Source organism: Oryctolagus cuniculus, chromosome 12 (genome assembly GCF_051225735.1).
Source record: "Oryctolagus cuniculus isolate XC-2025 breed Fujian yellow rabbit chromosome 12, ASM5122573v1, whole genome shotgun sequence".
Classification (NCBI taxonomy): Eukaryota; Metazoa; Chordata; class Mammalia; order Lagomorpha; family Leporidae; genus Oryctolagus; species Oryctolagus cuniculus.
The window spans coordinates 80,617,808-80,637,756 of record NC_142878.1 but is presented as its reverse complement, the minus strand read 5'-3'; the positions used below and the strand labels follow the sequence as shown (position 1 = coordinate 80,637,756).

The following is a 19,949-nucleotide window of genomic DNA, read 5'->3' as shown; positions in this document are numbered from 1 at the left end:
ATCTGATTCCACTCTTAACTTCTATGTTATACAAAGCATAAGGAAAATGTGGACAATTATCCTTACTTCATGGTAATCTCTTAGGCAGTCTCACTGGGGAAGGACTACACTGGGAAACACAGGCAAGGACAGGTGCTTGGCAAACCAACCTCTCACAGAGTCTCAAAAAGAAACGGCTCAATGCCAAGGTCTTAATAAATAAAAAGTCTTCAGAGCAAATAGATTTTGGCTTCTCTTTCTATTAATATCTAACTTCTTAAGGTTCTTCCAACTCTATAATTTCCTTCTCTGGAAGGTATACAAAATCTTTCAATGACTTTCAAAAAGCTAGAAAGTCAAGAGTAATATGCATCTTAAAGTTAGGCAAAATTAAGTCACTCACTAAAACATGTTCACTCAATGCTATGAAGAGCACTGGAGTAGTAGTCTTACTTTCAGCCTGGATCTGGCACTCACCAAGATGCGTGACCCTGAGCAAAACCACACACCTCTTCTGTGCCTTTAGTTTTTTCACTTGTTAATGTAGCAATCATAATCCTCATCTTGCCTTTCTTGATGTGAGCTGAGAGAATCGGGTGAGGGATCTATGTGAAAATACTTCACAAATTATAAAGCAGCACACTGATATGGGAAATTCTCAGTATTAGTCAGTTCATCAGTCTAGTGAAGGAAATTCTTGAACAAGACAAACTAAAGCCCAAAGGCGGAGGTGAGCAGCAAGCAGGAGTGAGGAGTCAGATGGGGAGAAAAAGTAGCTGTCAGTACCCCAGTTTCAGGGCTGGCAGTTAACCTTCAATCAATTTTATAAGGCCAGGAAATAACCATATTTTTAATTAAGTGCCAGTGGTAGGCTCCGCAGCATAAAATTTAATGGTAGGGAAGACAGCAACTTAAGCAATTTCTTACCTCTCCTTCTAAGAAAGAGATCTTCTCTAAAAGCTGCAATATTAAGAGCTGTTTCTGCTGCACTTTTTTCTTTAATGACTCAATCTAGAAAGAAACACATTGAGAAATGTTATTCAAAAATGTAGCCTTGTCTGAGTGCAAGTTACTTAACCGGAAGAGAGGATGCTGGTTTTCATTTAAACAGAAGCCGCACACTGACTTCTGTTTTCATGGAATGAGATTCACATGAGATGCCCAGGAAAGCCAGATGCTGCGTTCAGGTAAGCTTGGGATATTGGAAGTGATTTCTGAGTCACATCTCATTAGCTTTGTTAAACCCAACATCTCTCCATGGATGTTGCTTCGCACCCCCTAATAACATTCTATAGACAATCCAAAGAACATCTTCAGGAAATGCTGATACAAGTCTTCAACGAGCTTGGACTGATGAGGCAGCCAGCATTTCAAACCGTCAGCTCTGTCACTCCCATGAATAACTTCACATTTGATCCACCAAGTGTTGTGAGTGTTGATCTGGGGAAAGGATCACCAAAACTGCTAGTGAAACTTAAAGGATTAAGGACTCGTGTGGCCCAGAGTAACCAGCAAAGGCTTCCTAAGTGGACTTGAGCTGGGTCTTCACCTGTATTTTTATAATATGCTCTATCTTGAACTGCTTTTGTTTTTTGTTCACATATCATATCTCCTTACAAACCACACTTCCCTAAAAGCAGAAATCAGGCTACCGTGCACCAAGCCATGTCTTGGACAACACTAGGAGCACTATGTGGGGTTGATGAATAACACACCAACTTTCCATTAGTCTTGTACATTAAACTTGAACATTTGATATATAGTGCAGCACAATCATGTTTGGAACCAAGATGCTTAGTGTTTGAGAAAGAAAAACAAGTCTGAAACAAAATAAGTAAAAAACAAAGTTTTGTTAAATTTAGAGTGACAACAGCAGTACAGACTCGTAATCTTTTACTTGCTTTTGCAAAATAGTCATTCCTAATCTGTCCACTGAGAAAATGTAGAAACAATAAAAACATAATAAAATCCAGATTGTGGTCTCTAAATACTATTCACCACTTTAAAACAAAAACAAAAACAAAACACCACACATCTTGGAGAACTGGCCCGCCCCAGGGGGGCAAAACATAAACTAGATGAATCTAAGAAACCTTGTCATGCCTGAAAATGAGGCCATGAAAGGGTATCCCCTTGGACCAAGGATGGGACAATTTGGGCATTAACAAGAATAATGAATGTAACTGAGTAAAACACATGCAATATATAAATATTAAAGAAGAATAAATATTAAATGGTGTCATTGGACACCACTGGAAGTGACAAAAGACACCAACCCCTTCCTTAGATACTTGGCACTTCAGAGGGAAAATTAAAGCTTTATTTTGATTTATTTGTATACACTGAATTTTGAGATTCTAAAATGCTTTAGTTATGAAGAAAAGGTTTTACTTTACAAATTACTTTCAGTTATTCAATGGGGAAAGAATAAAAGAATTAGAAAATCACAATTTTGCAATCTCTAGGCAATAACTGACTCGAGCCACCATCATCAACAGATGAAACAGTGAGGCCAAAGGCTGACAGAGGAACTCTGCACTTGGGATCTGGGGCTGTTACCACCTGGATGCACAATCAGCATCGGCCTCACCCAGGAATTTAATGTCCCAGATGCCACAGAAAATAAAGCGCACAGCACCACCCATTCAGGATTCTTGTCTCCTACCCCAACCCCTGAAACTCAAAACGCAATCTAAAGCTGGCGCCGTGGCTCACTAGGCTAATCCTCCACCTTGCGGCACCGGTACACCGGGTTCTAGTCCCGGTCGGGGCGCTGGATTCTGTCCCGGTTGCCCCTCTTCCAGGCCAGCTCTCTGCTGTGGCCAGGGAATGCAGTGGAGGATGGCCTGGGTCCTTGGGCCCTGCACCCCATGGGAGACCAGGAGAAGCACCTGGCTCCTGCTATCGGATCAGCGCAGTGCGCCGGTTGCGGCGGCCATTGGAGGGTGAACCAACGGCAAAGGAAGACCTTTCTCTCTGTCTCTCTCTCTCTCTCTCACTGTCCACTCTGTCTGTCAAAAAAAAAAAAAAAAAAAAAAAAAAAAAAAAAGGCAATCTAATCAAGCTTCTGAGATAATAAAGAAACAAAAAGCCAAACCCAGAATGTTAGAGTTTTCACAGCACAATTGACTCAGTTCCTACAGCAAGGCACTGGGAAGGGTGAGGGTTTTGGTCAAGCAGGAAGAAACATGCTCTGAGGAAGGGCTTCTGGGCCATGACAATCCAATGTGACCGCAATGGATGCTGAATGGAACAAAGCATTAGTAAAAAGACACTTCAGGGACTCTCATTACAGATAAGGATTAAATGACACCAGGAGTTATCAACTTTGTTAGGCGAGACATGATCCAAGAAGTCAATGCGCTCTAGAGATACACAGTGAAGTACAGAGGAAAGATATACAGAACACTGAGGGTTTGGGTTAAAATATGCACAGCGGAAAATATAAGAGGAAAAGAAAAGCTACATAAAGCAAATATGGCAAATCTTGCTCTTTGATGACCCTCAGTAGTGAGTTTAGGAGGCTTCAGTGAATAGTCTCTCTATTCTGAATGCAATTGGCATTCTTATTATAAAATGTTTTCAGTGCCATGTGATGTCAAAAAATTTGGGCCGGTGCCGCGGCTCACTAGGCTAATCCTCCACCTTGCGTCACCAGCACACCGGGTTCTAGTCCCGGTCGGGGCAGCAGATTCTGTCCCAGTTGCCCCTCTTCCAGGCCAGCTCTCTGCTGTGGCCAGGGAGTGCAGTGGAGGATGGCCCAAGTGCTTGGGCCCTGCACCCCATGGGAGACCAGGATAAGTACCTGGCTCCTGCCATCGGATCAGCGCGATACGCCGGCCGCAGCGCATCGGCCGCGGCGGCCATTGGAGGGTGAACCAACGGCAAAGGAAGACCTTTCTCTCTGTCTCTCTCTCACTGTTCACTCTGCCTGTCAAAAAATAAAAAAATAAAATAAAAAAAAATTTCATCCTCTGTCAAGAAAAGTAAACCATATAAAATAGAATAAGAAACACACTCAAGAAAAACTATTCAATATTGATATTAATTAAAGAAATTACCAGTTAAAAATAGGAGCAAACTACATTTTGATACCTATTAAATTTGCCCCAAAACTACTGACTGGAGGAACCAGTGTGGGCAGGCTTGGGAGGGGCAGCCACTCTTGTGTGTTGCAGGTGGCATTGTAAATTAGAATGACCCTTTAGGCAATTTAGCAATAAATATTCAGAGCCATAAAGCTGTTCATACCCTTTGACCCACTAATCCCACTCCTGGGAATTTATCCTGAGGATATCATTCAAACATAGGAAAAAAGCCATATATATAAAGATGTTCTTGCTCCCATTATTTATAATAGAGAGAAAATGGAAATAACCTTAATGTGTAGCACTAAAGGAACAGGTAATAAATTATGGAATATCAATTTGATGGAGTATATTACCTAAACACTAAAAACAAACACACTACAAAATGGCAAAGTGTTTACAAAAAGGCTCAAGGGACCAAAAAAAAAAAAAAAAAAAAAGTCTACAGTGATGAAAGTAAAACCTAGAAAAGAAGTTAAACAAATGAAATAGTTCTGGAGTTGTGGTAAGATTACAGGAAGGGGGGAAAGATGTGTGTAAATTTCCTTCAATATCTGTACAAATAATTTTCAAAAATTATCCTCATGTTCTTTTTTCCATTCCTTCCTATAGTATTAACATTTTTAATCGACTTTTTAAAACTTCTAAATGATAGGCGAAATGGGTATTGAAATTAACCAAAGGTTTCCAAGGAGGTCAGGGGTAATATTTAATCAAATAACACAAAAGATGACTTCAAATGCCTGGTTTCACTGTCCCTGAAGGACTCAGTGGCTTATGAGTGAAGGAAGTGACAAATGTAGTTTAACAACCGCCCCACCCCACCCCGCAATGAACAGCTCATAGTAAGATGCTGAGAGGATTCTACTGGCCTTTGTCCCCTAGATTTTAGTCTAAAAACTACAATCGGTTGGCCGGTGCCGCGGCTCACTAGGCTAATCCTCCGCCTAGCGGCACCGGCACACCTGGTTCTAGTCCCGGTCGGGGCGCTGGATTCTGTCCCGGTTGCCCCTCTTCCAGGCCAGCTCTCTGCTGTGGCCAGGGAGTGCAGTGGAGGATGGCCCAAGTGCTTGGGCCCTGCACCCCATGGGAGACCAGGAAAAGCACCGGGCTCCTGGCTCCTGGCTCCTGGCTCCTGCCATCGGATCAGCGCGGTGAGCCGGCCGCAGCGCGCCGGCCACGGCGGCCATTGGAGGGTAAACCAACGGCAAAAGGAAGACCTTTCTCTCTGTCTCTCTCTCTCACTGTCCACTCTGCCTGTAAAAAAAAAAAAAAAAAAAAAAAAAAAAGACAACTACAGTCGGCCTCCATATCCATGGGTTCTGTTTCCAAAAACTCAATCAACTTCAGATTGAAAACATTAGAGGGAAAAATCATGTCTGTCTTGATAACGTGCAGACATTTTTTCTTGTCATGTTCCCCTAACAATAAGTATAACGGCTATTTCCACAGCATGTACTTTGCATTAGGTATTATAAGTGACACAGAGATGCTTTAATGTATACAGGAGGAGATGTGCTGGTTACGTGCACGTACGACATTTTCTACTATGGACTTGAGCATCGTCAGATCTTGGTATCCACAGAAGGTCCTGAACTAGTCTTCCAGGGATAGGAGGCGACTAAGTCAGCAACAGGCAAAGATGGCATTTGCAGAGAGGGCTCCAGGGAGCAGGACTCCCAGTTCTTGTGAGAGAGCAGAGGGCTGGAGCTACATTGAAAAGGCACCTGATTCGGGGAGAAGGAACAATCCATCAGAAGGACTTGGCGTGCTGAAGCTTCTGACAGCAGCAAGGAGCTATGGTGCTACTGTGCCAAAGGAACGCATGCAGGCACCTTTGCTTAAGTCCTTGAGCACTTCCTACAGAAGTCCTCTTGCCCAGTATGTTCTGTGACCAGGGTTGACTTGTTCCAACTAGAGAAAAAAACCTAAACGTTAAGGCTTCCAAACTCCGCCTGCCCTGCGAGGGATGCCAGCTTTGACTGCCAGCCTGGTCTCCCTGCAGTCCGCCCTGGAGCACGTCCCTCGCCTTTCCCCAGTGAGGCGCCCAGTTTCTACAGAAGAAAGACTCCCACGCTTCTGGATGTGGAAGCACTGCGGTAGTATCAGACTCCCAGGACTCTGGTTCTTTTTTCACTACCTCCGAATCACACAGCTATGTGTGCTATTTCTGACTCCCAACATCAAACAGCCTGGAAATATTGTCTCCTATAGCACCTGTACTTGAGGACCACTCAAAAGTTAGCCACTGTTATGTAATTCTAGGTATTTCTCCATCCCTAGACTGTGAGCTTTTGGAGAGTAAGGCCTTGATTATCTTTACATTCTCAGACTACAAATAAACAAACCAATAAATCCATCCCTCTACCCCAAAACAAACCATTCCTTAATGTCAGGGGCAAAACTGTCTAGAACAAACTCTTGTATACCCAGTTGAAACAAGATGCCCTTGGTTAACATGTATTACCAAAGTACCTCCAAAATCAAGGGTCACTCCAAAATCCAGGGTACCAAGAAAGTGAAATCCATGAGGTGCCTTTGCTCTTACTAGCTCCATTTAAGTTTGCAAAATTGGCTTTCAAGAGACTTATTTACCTATCACAAAGCTGCATTTAGGTCTAGCTGTCACCAGGTGGTGGTAAATGACCCAAGTTAGGAAACTCAAATCGGCATTCAGAACTGAGCAATGAGGAACGTTCATTTTTCAGACCTCAGCTATTCGGTTTATACAAGGACATAATCCTTTACCACAGCCAAATTTAAATGTCAAAAATAAACCTAGTAGCAGGCATCATTTTTAAAATATGGAGGGGAAAAAACACATTGTAGTAAAATCTGGAACCTTTCAACTGATGTGAATAGAATTTGGTCTAACTTTTGTCTTGATCACCATGTTTCTGTGTAACTCAAACTGAATATATATCTTATAGCCTAATTGATCATAGAGGAAGTAATGTGTCTACAACTACAGGCTGGTTTGATATTTAAGGAGGGAGGAGGGAATAGCAGTTTTAATTTCTTACTGGTAATGACTTTTCTTCACATAAGCCACAATAGAATTACCTTCATAAGTAATTTGAGCTACAATCACCCTCAGCCATAGCTACACACTGAAATTACGTAGGGGCAGCTTTTACAAAATGCAAACATCCGAGTTCTGGCCCTGGAGATGCTTAATATCTCATTCTGCTACCTAAAAAAACATGCCAAAAGTGTGCAGCATCCGAACTCCCTAGTACGGCATATGAGGCCCTTCTGCTGAGGTCCACTCTTCTCTTCCCTGTTGCACTTCATGCCCACCTTGTCCCACAAAAACCCTGTATGGAAGCCTCTCCAATCTCTGGAATGAACTTCGTTCCTCTGCCTCTGGGCGCTTGCAGGCTGGTGCCTCCATTGAGAATGCCTTCCCACGCTCCTTCCCCCTCTCCACCAGTCACCTCCCAGACCAGCACTTGCCAAGCCCTCCAGGTTGGCTTTGTGAGTCTCTTCTCTGTGCCACCTCAGTGCTTTGAACAAACCCACAAGAACAATCACTGTTGTCACCTTTTGTTGACATCTTTCCCTTGAACTGGACTCCTAATTCACAGAAAACAAATGTTCAGTGTATCAGCTATCTTAAATAAGAGGTCGCTTCCCCTAAGAGATGCAACCACACTTATCAATCTGCAAATCTTTATAAACTGCTTGGGACACCAAACACAACAGAGGAAAGATTTCCCCCTAATTCATTTCAAAAGGAGAACAAATGCCAGCGAGACCCAAAATGAAGTTACACAAAAATTTCGTAAGGTTCTTTTCTGGATTCCACACACTCCTGGAAGTAAGGAGGCTTCTAAAAGGCTACCTGGAATATTTTTCCATTAATAAAACACAGGACTTGCAGCATTTCGTGTTAGGTGTCAGAAAATGATACAACTCTGCCATTAGAATTACATGAACAGTCCCAATTGGGCAAGACTCATAAACATAACTCAATATTGAACTCAGGGAGTGTGAAGAGAAATTAATAAAGAGTTATTGCAGCAAATAAGTATTAAACACTAGACAGCATTTGATGTAGGTTGTTAAGAAATTGTGCTTTGGAGTGTTTTCTTTTACCAGTTGGTAAATGTTAATACACAAAAAATGCTTTATGACATCAAAAAGATGCTCATCAGGCATACTGTACACCAGATGCCACATGTACCATCAACTTTGCACCCTTCCCTCACTGATCTTAGAAGCTCATTAAAACTGATGGCCACACTCAGAGGTTTCACACTGAGACAAAGACAAGTCAGCCATGTGGGTGGCAGAAAGTGTCACATTTGCAATTTCTTCAATCTCTCATGAAAGAGAAGCTGCCCGAAAGGGAGAGAATGTTAAAATAATTAATTGGGAGGCCTTTAGGGTGAGATGGCTCCACTGTCTAGGAGTCCCACCTTAGCAAACTGAAACTGAATGTACAGTGAATTATTAAAGCCTAGAAAAGGAAACTGAAGCTTAGCCAATCAGAAACGGCCAACCAGCTCCCATCAGAGGTTACCATTCAGAAGCGCCAGCTCACTTCTTGCTAGGTTAACCAATAAAACATTTACATTGTCTTGCTTTTATTTACATAATATAGTATTTCCTCCTTCATGACCCCTAGGCAAAGCCCAGAGCCACTTTGATTCTGGTGCTTCCTGATTAATGAATACTTGCTTGCTCAAATAAACCCCAATTAAAAAAAAAAAAAAAAAAAAGCAAGTAAGAAAACTGATGGTCTCATTTAATTAAGCTATTTAAAATCCTGTAAGGGAAAGAGAGCAATTTTTTTTTAACTAGACTGTCTAAATTTATGATGTTATCATCTTTAAAATTTTGCTTTCATTTTAATTTTCGGAATAAGCAGTCAAGGTGCATAGACCTTATTTAAAATCTAGGTGTAGGGCTGGTGTGTGTGTATATATATATATATATAATTTTTTTTTTTTGACAGGCAGAGTGGACAGTGAGAGAGAGACAGAGAGAAAGGTCTTCCTTTACCGTTGGTTCACCCTCCAATGGCCGCTGCAGCCGGCGTGCTGCGGTCGGCGCACCGCGCTGATCCGAAGCCAGGAGCCAGGTGCTTCCTCCTGGTCTCCCATGGGGTGCAGGGCCCAAGCACTTGGGCCATCCTCCACTGCACTCCCTGGCCACAACAGAGAGCTGGCCTGGAAGAGGGGCAACCGGGACAGAATCCGGCGCCCTGACCAGGACTAGAACCCGGGGTGCCGGCGCCGCAGGCAGAGGATTAGCCTGTGAGTCGCGGTGCCGGCAGGGCTGGTGTATATTTGTGCACACTTATATGTCACAAAACTCGATTATATGGGGCCAGTGCTGTGGCATAGCAGGTAAAGCCACTGCATTCAGTGCTGGCATCTCATATGGGCCCCAGTTTGAGTCCCAGCTGCTCTACTTCTGATCCAGCTCTCTGCTATGGCCCAAGTATAGAAGATGGCCCGAGTGCTTGGGGCCCTGCACCCCTGTGGGAGACTTGGAGGAAGCTCCTGGCTCCTGGCTTCGGATCAGCACAGCTCCAACTGTTGTGGCCATTTGGGGAGTGAACCAGCATATAGAAGACCCCCCTCTCTCTCTGCCTCTGCCTTTCTGTAACTCTGCCTTTCAAATAAGTAAATAAATCTTAAAAAAAAAAAAACTCAATAATATATTACTAAAATTCTCCAACCTCTGTCACCAACATTCCCATCTTATTCCTCTTTCTCACAGACCCTCCTTTACAAAGACTTCCTAATTCAAACTATATGCATGAATAATTTGTTTTCCCATTGAAAAATTTATCAGCAACATATAACTACCAATCAACACATCTAATCAAAATGAGATTATCAAGGTTATGAATTCTAGGGCAAAATCATCTGATACCGTATTGAGTTCATGTAGCACTTCAGGAAATATTATGCTGTTGTATTATTTGAAAATTTGAAAATTCCACAAGGAAATAGCTTGAAGACCCCATTATGGTTTTCAAACCCCTCCCCTTCTCCCACTCAGGTCACAGTGGGTCAGTGAACAGACTATGGTAGGGATAAGGCAGACAGGAAGATCCTTCTTGGAGCTCACTGGGACACCCACTGTCTTCTTTTGCTTCCTCATGTCCTGACAGGGTCTTGTGTTCAACTCAATCTCCTGATCCCTCTGTGATCTGCTAAACAGTTGTTTTCATTTCTTTCAGGGAAAAGGAATTGTGGAGCAAGTGTTGTAGCTTAGTGGATTAAGCCACCGCCTACAATGCCAGCATCCCATATCAGAGTACCAGTTTTAGTCCTAGCTACTCTGATCCAAATCCAGCTTTCTGCCAATGCACCTAGGAAGGCAGCAGATGATGGCCCAAGTAGGTAGGCCCTTGACACCCATGTGGGAGACCAGGATGAAGGTCATTTTGTCTTCAGCTTGGCCCAGCCACAGCTATTGTAGCTATCTGGGGAGTGATCAGTAAATGGAAGACTCTCCCTCTCTCTCTCTCTCTTTCTCCCTCTCTCTCTGTCACTCTGTCTTTCAAATAAATAACAAATAAATCTTTCAAAAATATGAATCATGTTCAATCATACATCCCACCATGTAAAAAATGAGAAAAATTGCTATTTTACATGCTTCTCTTGAAAAGGTTTGCTATAAATTCCCTTAATTCTATTTTGGAAGTCTTGTAACACAGTAATTTCACAGTTATTGTGTTTTTAAAGTACACTGTCTTTGATGAAAAGCCACCACAAAAATATAAGAATAAAAATAATAATAAAGCATAGCCTCTTTTTTCACAAAATAATAGTGCATAGAGAAATAGGACAAGATCAAAATCTGCCCTGCACTAATGCAGCATGAAAGAACAGTTTAATAAGGACAAGGAAAATGGTACATTATCTCATTTTGGGGGGAGGGAAGGGAATGAATTAAGGGCACAACAAAACGAAACTGAAAAATTGCTAAATGAAGCTCTGAGCAAGGAAAATGAAAAATCAATGAAGGCATGGAGGGGAAAAGGTACATTTTTCATCTTCATGATGCTTGATTGGGTTTGTGGAAATTCATTTTCAATTAATGTGTCTTGTGGCATTCAGCCAGGCTAGATATGAAAAAGGCACCTATTTTAATCAATTTTTCCTATTAAGTTTGAAGTAATATATAATAATAGAACTATATCATCAAAGGATCCGTTGAAACTGGCTTCTGAGGTAACGTAATCTCATTTGGTTTGATTTCTATCTTATATGAAAGATAACCCAACTTCTCTTTAAGGAAGGGAAGCGCACGCTGATTCTCATGGGTACCTAAAAGTGACTTGGCTTCATAAATGTTAGGGAAGATGAGAAAACTGGCTTCCCAATCTGAGTCCATTCACTAAGGAGGAAGAAAGAGGGTAGACTGGTACTAGGCATTTGCTGGTTTGGCTCATAATTCCAGGGGAGAGCGTTTGCCACATTGAGTAAGACACTACTTGGGACCCCCACATCCTATGTCAGACTGTCTGTGTTTGAATTCCAGCTTCCTGCTAATGTAGACCCCGGGAGGCAGCAGGTGATGGCTGAGGTAGTTAGATCCTTGCCACCCACATGGGAGACCTGGACTGCCCTCGTGGCTTTGGCCTGACCCACTTTAGGCTGTTGCAAGCATCTGAGGAATTAATCTGCAGATGGGAGGTCTTTGTCTGTCTCTTTTTGCCTTTCAAATAAATAAATACATTTCTAACAAAATAAACAACCCAAAGTGATTGTCCACACTTGAGGAAATTGACGTTCTAAGGTGTGCATCATTTGCTCGTCTTCTTAGCATCATCTAGTCCTTCGCAGAGCAGAGACCTAAACCCAAGTCTCTCTGATGCCAAATCCCAACTCTCACCCACACCATCCCACTCCCAGACATTTGCCAGTTTCCAGCCTCCCCGCCATGACAACCCACCACTGCAATGCTGCCCAGGAATTAGACAAGGCTGGAAGGAACACGGGCATGTGGCCTCCTCTTCACAAAGGATCTGCTGGGCTCCTAAATCATTCAGCTATTCTTTTTCCTCTCATTGACAGTAGAGACAGGTGAAATGGAGAAGTGGGAGGGAGCATATTTATCCCCAAGCTTTCCTTGATAGGTGCGGATAGGAGCCAAAGACATCCTATCCTGAACACTAATATCCGCAGAAAGAATGATTTCAGAACCATACAATGAATACATATGGAAGTAACGAGATCTATACCTGGCAGAAAACTGGCACTAAAAATTTTGAAAAAAAAAAAAAAGCTCCTCAAGTTCAAGTGCTCTGGAATAGGAATCCTCACCAGCACTGGGTAGGACTCCTTTGTTCCCTTCCAGGTGCCCTCCTGTCCTCTCCCCTTCCATTTGCCTGTATCGCCTGCCAGGGGCATCTCTCTAGGACTCAGATCTGATCAAGCAACAGGAAGCCCTAGAGGACTTCAGAGCAAGGTAACAAAAGGCATTTTCCTTGGCTTGGTGCTGATCACCCACCACAACTGGTCTCATCCTCTTCACTGATCACTCCCTCATACAATCCAGTTACACCAGATTAATGCTCCCTGAACTCAACTATGTGCATCTCCTCTGGTCTCTGTGTTTGCATTGTTCTCCCTTCTATGGCATGACCTTTCCCACCTATCCATTCCCTGCCTTAAAAAAAATCTAACCCATCCTGCCAGGCCTGCCCCTTATGTAAAGACTCCCCACCCACACAGTTAGTTCTTATATATAGGTACTATGCTAAGCAGTCCTCATGCATTCTACCAGCCAGTCCTTAAAACCATCTCTGGAGGAGGTTCCAAGATGATCTTTGCTGCTTTATTGATAAGGAAACAATCTAGGAGATGATAAGCAATTTGCTTAATAAAGAAGCCTAGTCAGAAGCAGAGACAGGATGCAGAGCCACACAACTGTGTTTTCCAGCTTCTGTGTCCAGTATGCACAGCTCATAACTATGCCTGTCACTTGTCACACGATGCATCAGGTTCTTCCCCTCCCCCCCCCCCCACAGGCAGAGTTAGACAGTGAGAGAGAGAGAGAGACAGAGACAAAGGTTTTCCTTTTTCCATTGGTTCACCCCCACAAGTGGCTGCCACGGCCAGCACGCTGCACCGATCCAAAGCCAGGAGCCAGGTGCTTCTCCTGGTCTCCCATGCGGGTGCAGGGCCCAAGGACCTGGGCCATCCTCCACTGCACTCCCGGGCCACAGCAGAGAGCTGGCCTGGAAGAGGAGCAACAGGGACAGAATCCGGTGCCTCATCCGGGGCTAGAACCTGGTGTGCTGGCGCCCCAGGCGGAAGATTAGCTTAGTGAGCCGCAGCGCCGGCCACAGGATCTAATGAGTTCAGATGTGAGCCAGAAAGTCCAGAGAGTCAGAATTCACATCCATTTTTACACTTGGCTCATAAACAGTGCTCCCCAAATATTTACTGTCTGTCCTTCCGAGAGGAGCTCCCTCTCAGCTGCCTCTGGCTCCTCCTCAACCTCACTCCTATTCCTAAGTGCTCTCTCTGCACGCGGCGTGAATGGATAGGGAACGCGGGGCTGGCGCGAGGCCGTGGTGCGGATGCGAAGGGGCGTGGAGACCGCGGAGTGTGCGCGCGAAGCCGAGCCGCGCAGAGCCGGGAGCCCGCTGGCGGGGCGAGGCACCGGGAAGCCGCGCAGAGCCGTGAAGCTGCCGCAGGGCGAGGTGCCGAGAAGCAGCCTCGGGGCGGGCGCCGGGAAGCCGCAGGGATAAGAGAAACAGAAGTTTAGAAGTAAAATGAGAGAAATAGGAATGCTGGAAGATAGAAGTAAAATGGGAGAAATAGGAATGCCCGGACATAGAGAAATAGAGAAATAGAAAGGCCACCCCACAACATGGCAATGAGAGAGCTTGGATTCGGTCTGCCTGATTAGTGAGGCGATGAGCACCTGAGGGCGGCTAGCAGCTTATGCGCCGCAGGTCACCGAAGACAGGCACGTTATCAATACCAGTAAGTCTCCCCACAATACGGCAATGAGAAGGCTTGGATTCGGTTTGCCTGATTGCTAGGGCTTGTAAGCACCTGCAGGCAGAGCAGAGCATGCGCTGCAGGGCACCGAACACAGGCACGCATCAGCGCCTAAAAACCTCCTCACAACATGGCGAAGAGAGGACCCAGATTCGGTTTGCCTGATTGATAGGACTTGTAAGAACCTGTGGGCAACTCTAGCAAGCAGAGCAGAGTGTGTGCCGCGGGGCACCGAAGACAGGAGCGTATCAACGCCAAAAATAAAAAGAAAGGGGGATCTGTGGGGAGCAACTGGGAGCAACTCGGACTAGACTAGTTACTGGAATTAAGACTTATTCTATGCATCTGCTTTCCCACAATATGGCGCTGAGAAGGGAAACAGCTTCTACACAGCTGCCTCCAGTTCAACCAATAAACTGTGGGACCTGCTCCTGATTGGAGGAGAGCAGCGTACTCGGCATGTGGGTAGCAGAGTTGGGATTGGTGGAAGAGGACTATAAAGGAGGAGAGAGACGGCATGCACGAGGAACATCTAAGGGGAACATCTAAGGGGAACACCTGAGCAGCCCCCGAGAGAGCCGGCCGGCGGTGTGCCGCTCCCCCGCGGAAGTGGGGAATGTGGCTGGGGGAACCGCCCTTCCACGGAGGTGGAAGGGTCGGTAGCCAACCTGGGAAGAACCAGCAGCAAACCCGGGGAGGGCCGAGCAGACAAAAGAACAGCACAGGGTCCTGTGTCGTTCCTCCACGAAGACGGGGAGCGACACTAAGCCCAAGGCTGGGAGCCCTATAGACTTCAGCAGAGGAGCAGGAGAACCAGAACATTCAAAGACAACAGCACAGCTGCATGGAAAAACTCCTGCTTAACAAAGAGGACAAAAAGAAAATCCAGTAAGACAATGGTGATAGAGATCAAACCTCCCAGGAGTGGAGAAGGATGGGGAGAAGGAGAGACAGAGACCTCTGCATGTCACTTACACACACACAAAAATGCTCCACATCGGTTATTCTTTATTTGTTCGGCAAATATTTATTGAGCACCTGCTGTATGCTAGTGACTGTCTCAGATAGTAGGGAGAGGACCATAAATAAATCACACAAAAGTCCCTGCTCTTGCGGAGCTTACATTCTAATGGAGGGAGGCAGACCCCAAGCCCCACACATAAGCACAAACAGATAGGGAAAGGATACTACAAGATGTTGAGTGCCATGGAGGAAGGCAGTAAGGGAGGGTGCAGGGAACAGGCACGTAAGTTGTAACTAAAGACTTAAACATGAAAACCAAAGCTTTGAATTACAGAAGACAACTTTATGACAAATGAACAAGCAACACCACAAATGACAAACGACAAAAAGTTAACTTCACACCAAAATCAAAGATGTGTAAATTATAAGATATACCAATAAGCAAACAAAAAACACTGACTAGGAGATGGTAGCACCAAATACTTTTTGATAAGTGATAAATATCAATAACATGCAGAATTCCTACAAATGGGCAGGAAAATGATAAAACCTAACATAAAATGAATAAAGGATATTAACAACCAGTTCATAAAGGCGGCACCCTGAATGCCCAAGAAGACTGCAAAGTTACTCAACATCACAACTTGTTATGAGCAATAATCAGGCTGACGCAAATTAAAACATAAGATGCAATTTCATAAATAGTCAAAATTATAGTCCACACAGTGCCAAGTGGCAGTGAGTGTCGGGAAAAATCTGCCCTCCCTACATGACCGACAGAAATGCACACTGGGAACCATTGGGCAACATCTCGTAATGCTGAAATGGTGTCAACCCCACACCCTAGCAATTTTTCTAAAGCAGCATGGAGACATTTGTCATTGTGTGTAAAACAATAAAAATCTGGAAACAAATGAAACATCTATCCACCGAATAAATTACAATATATACATATAAAAGTATATTACACAGCCATGAGATGACTCACAATTCAGACCTCAATGTGATAACATACGGAAACAAAACTGGGGAGAGGAGTAAGCAGAAATTATATACAGCAACATTTTCTACAATACAAATTATTTTCTACAATACAAAATAAATTTTATATAAACTTTTAAGCCCCAAAACTAAGCTACAGGAGGTGACTTCAAAATATATGTGAAAAATGGGCATTACAAAAAGAAATTATACATGGATTTCAAAAATATCTGTACCAAAATAAACTTATCTTGTAATTCCATTTTCATGGACTTTTTGAAGTCCCCTTGCGTAGTACAATAAATACATATACACATCAATGCAATAAAGGCGTCAAAACATGGCCTGGAACAATCTGCCTCTGGAGCAGGAGTGCCGGTGGAGAGGGAGGGAGGAAACACAGAAGGAGGAAGAGGAACAAGACTGTCAGGCATCAGAAGAGATTCTTTTCTTTATCTGTAATGTCTGCTTTGACTTAAAAAAAAAAATCAGAAACAAATCTGCCAAAATTGTAACGTGATGATTCTGGAGAAGGATACATGGTTTTTTGTTTTTGTCATCCTCTGTAATTTTTTCTGTTTACAACTTTTCCTAATGAAAAAGAGAAGAAGAAAAGGACACAGGCAGCTTCGGAGCTGAAGATCAGGATGCGGATGGAGCACCACCACTCTGCTGAGAGACTGCCGGCTACTTATTTTTTAAGATCTTCAACCACAGTCGCTTGCGCTTAAAAAACTGGGCAATAGTATCTCCCTCAGAGGGTAAATGTGGGAATGCGAAGTCCATGTCATACTCTCAGAACAAGAGACGCATTCAATAGCTGGTAACGACCCGGAACACGAACTGCTTAGCCTCACATATTTTCTATGGCCACAAACTAGGCATCCAGGTCTCTAAGAAACCAGTTCCAAGGCAGTCAGAAGCAGTCCCAATAAATATCATGTGGGTTCCATGACATTTACAAAGAGAAGAATATCTCGATCAAAAGGACAATTTCTATTATGAACACATTAATCAGTATTGTCATAAAATGAACCTGCAAGGGCTCTTCCTAGGCTACGAAGGGAAAAAAGGCTGACAAAATCATGTTCTTTCTATTTCACATCTTTGATAAAGTTATCTAAGGTCTTAAAATAAAGAAGTGAATTTAAAACCATAACATTTTCATTTCTTGTAAGTAAATTCTGCCTCAACTTTTGAGCAGCCCCTCCTTTGGATGGGGACGTGAGTGCCCATGTGACACAGCTGTAACCATAAGAGTCCAGGATGAAGGATCCAATTAAAGGCAGGGTAAGAGGACGGGGATGGAGTGGGTGGGGTGGAAGGGCAGGATCTGAGCACATATCTTGGGTTTGACAGGCAGGAAACCAAGTTCACACCCAATGTCAGTGCAGGCAGGGAAGGGGCAAATTAAGAGACAGCAGCAAAGGCAGACAGGAGCAAGCGGAGGTAGATCCTGTGACACAAAGGGACTCAGACTCAAGGAGATCAACAGGATCAGGGCCAAGGCTGGGGAAGCTGCATGACGCACCCAGGGCACAGTACAGAAGGGCCTCTAAGTCTGGGCACCACACCCACCACCTGCTCCGCAGTGAAAAGCTGACCTGGCCTCCAGGCACTGTCCGTAGCCCAAAAGAAAAGAAACTCCAAGGTCAAAGGAGAGTATTCCACCGTGGGAGAGAGTGACCCACCATGTCTAAAAATAACTGCCTTCCTTTCATTTGTGTTATCTACTTTTTGAAATTGGGTAATTAATCTATTCCACTAGAACAAATGCCAGTGACCATAAAGGCATCCCTAGAAACAGCGAGTAACTACACTAGGGTACTATTTAGATGACAGATGCTAAAATCCGACTGCATCTCCCTTGAAGAATTCTGGAGACCCAGCAGAGCACCCGAGACCTGCTTCTAAAACAAGTGTCATACACAGGTTCAAGATGCAAGAAAAATTATTCATCTGCTTCCTTTCCCACCCACTACCCACTTGCTCAAGCCAGGCAGAAGCCCCTAAACAAAAGATCAAAGGCAAATAATGACAGGAAAGCATCAACATGCCCACTCTGCCAGGAGAAGTAGAGGAGGAGAGAGCTAACCCACATCGGAGGGACACTGGGCTTCCCCTCGGGAGCCCAGCCTCTGGCTGCCGCAGGCTAATACCGCCATCATCAGGTGAGGAACCACCAGCACCCGTGGCCACCTCCAGGCAGACCTCTATGCAAATACAGCTCACATGAAGTATATTTCACTTCAATCAATTTCAGCCCTTCTCCTTTTCACAAAGTTGGTTGAACTAACTCTATCCGTGCAAAGGCCCAAGGTGAGAGAAGCAAACCAAACTCTTCTTAAGCTAACAAGAACAATGCTAAGTTGACTAGTGTTGCTGTTACCCACTCAGACAGGACACCCCCCCCCCAGCCACATCCCATACATAAACAAATATAATCAAACTACGTGGACACTTGTCTGTGTCTGTATTTTCTGGCACGTGCTCTGATGGGGAGCGTTTCAATCCCAGAGTTCTGATGTTCTTCCAGCTCTCGTCCATCTCCTTAGCAGTTGTCCTTGGCAGTTTTCCATAAGCAAGGATTCATTTTCCAAGATTTTAGACCAGGCTCCACCTGGCACTTTCTGAATTAAGTCTTTAGTAGTCTTTTCCATGGTTCCTTCTTTGATGTCTAGGAACCCATGTTGCTAAAAATACTCTGTGACTCTGAGTTCTCTTGACTGAAGTCGAGGCTGCACAAGTAAAGCTTACAGACAGTGTGTGGAGGCCCCCAGGGTCAGATTTCCCTTTCAATAGGGTGTCCTTACTGTTCTGTTTCTCCGCTCATCAAAGGTGTCACCTCTTCCCAGTAGATAATGAACAAGTGTTCTTCTAATCAGGAACAATAAAAGGAATCACTTCCAACCCACAGCAGGCTACCATTCTATCATCTTCCAAAGAGCCGGAGACTAAATCTGGAGAACAGCTCGTGCGACATGATCTGGAGACAGTCCAATTGAGTGGGTTAGGGTGGTAGGCTCAGTGCTATGGCTCCTTCCCAACCCCCTTGTGGAAAATACAGGTACTCAGAATCCTCTAAACCCAGGGCATTTGGTAAAAGCGTATTCTTGCATGCTGCACATTTCAGCACACCATACAACAGTTTTAAAATAAACTGTTGTCGGGGCCAGCACTGTGGCATAGCAGGTAAAGCCGCTGCCTGCAGTGCCAGCATCCCATATGGGCACCAGTTCGAGTCCCGGTTGCTCCACTTCTGATTCAGCCCTCTGCTATGCCCTGGGAAAGCAGTGAAAGATGGCCCAAGTCCTTGGGCTCCTGCACCCATGTAGGAGACCTGGAAGAAGCTCCTGGCTCCTGGCTTCAGATTGGTGCAGCTTTGGCCATTGTGGCCAGCTGGGGAGTGAACCAGCAGATGGAAGACCTCTCTCTCTCTCTCTTTCTCTGCCTCTCCTTCTCTGTGTAACTCTGACTTTCAAATAAATAAATAAATCTTTAAAAATAAATAAACTGTGTGGCCAGTACATGCCTGAGTCATTCAAAATAGAAAATTCTTAGAATGAATTTGATTTTTTAAATCACTTTATGTATACATATTGTACTCAAAAGACAAGTGGCTAAGTGAGAAAACAGCAGAGAGCGCAGAAAAGAAGAGAGAAGTGCACCCAAAGATCCCACTGGGCTCAAGACCCCCAAAGGGAAGAAAGGCAAACCTGCATACTGGTCAGGAAATCAACATAGCTACTTTTGCTTTCAACTCACATTACTTTAGGCATACACAGCAGGAACTCATTCATCAGCAGTAACAACAAGTAATAGCAGCTAGTACCTACTGGGTATTTTCTATGTTCCAATTGGTAGGTTAAGTGTTGTATTTTCATCATCTCATTTAACTCTTATTAAAAAACACACCCAGGTAGATACTGCTATTTATCCCATTCTAGAGACAACTTCTAAC

General features: G+C 44.2%; 1 protein-coding gene across 4 annotated transcripts in view; it reads right to left on the bottom strand.

Annotated features, from left to right (window-relative positions):
* The window catches only part of MYZAP (myocardial zonula adherens protein), a 100,978-nt gene that overhangs the window by 22,053 nt on the left and 58,976 nt on the right, over positions 1-19,949 (bottom strand). For 2 of the 4 annotated variants that reach the window (XM_008268955.4, XM_002717707.6), the window contains one exon: positions 907-990. In XM_008268955.4, coding sequence (XP_008267177.1) covers positions 907-990 — 84 coding nt within the window. Of the gene's footprint in view, positions 1-906; positions 991-15,035; positions 18,975-19,949 lie in introns of those variants that run through there. The other 2 variants (XM_008268956.5, XM_070054263.2) reach the window with 1 other exon arrangement.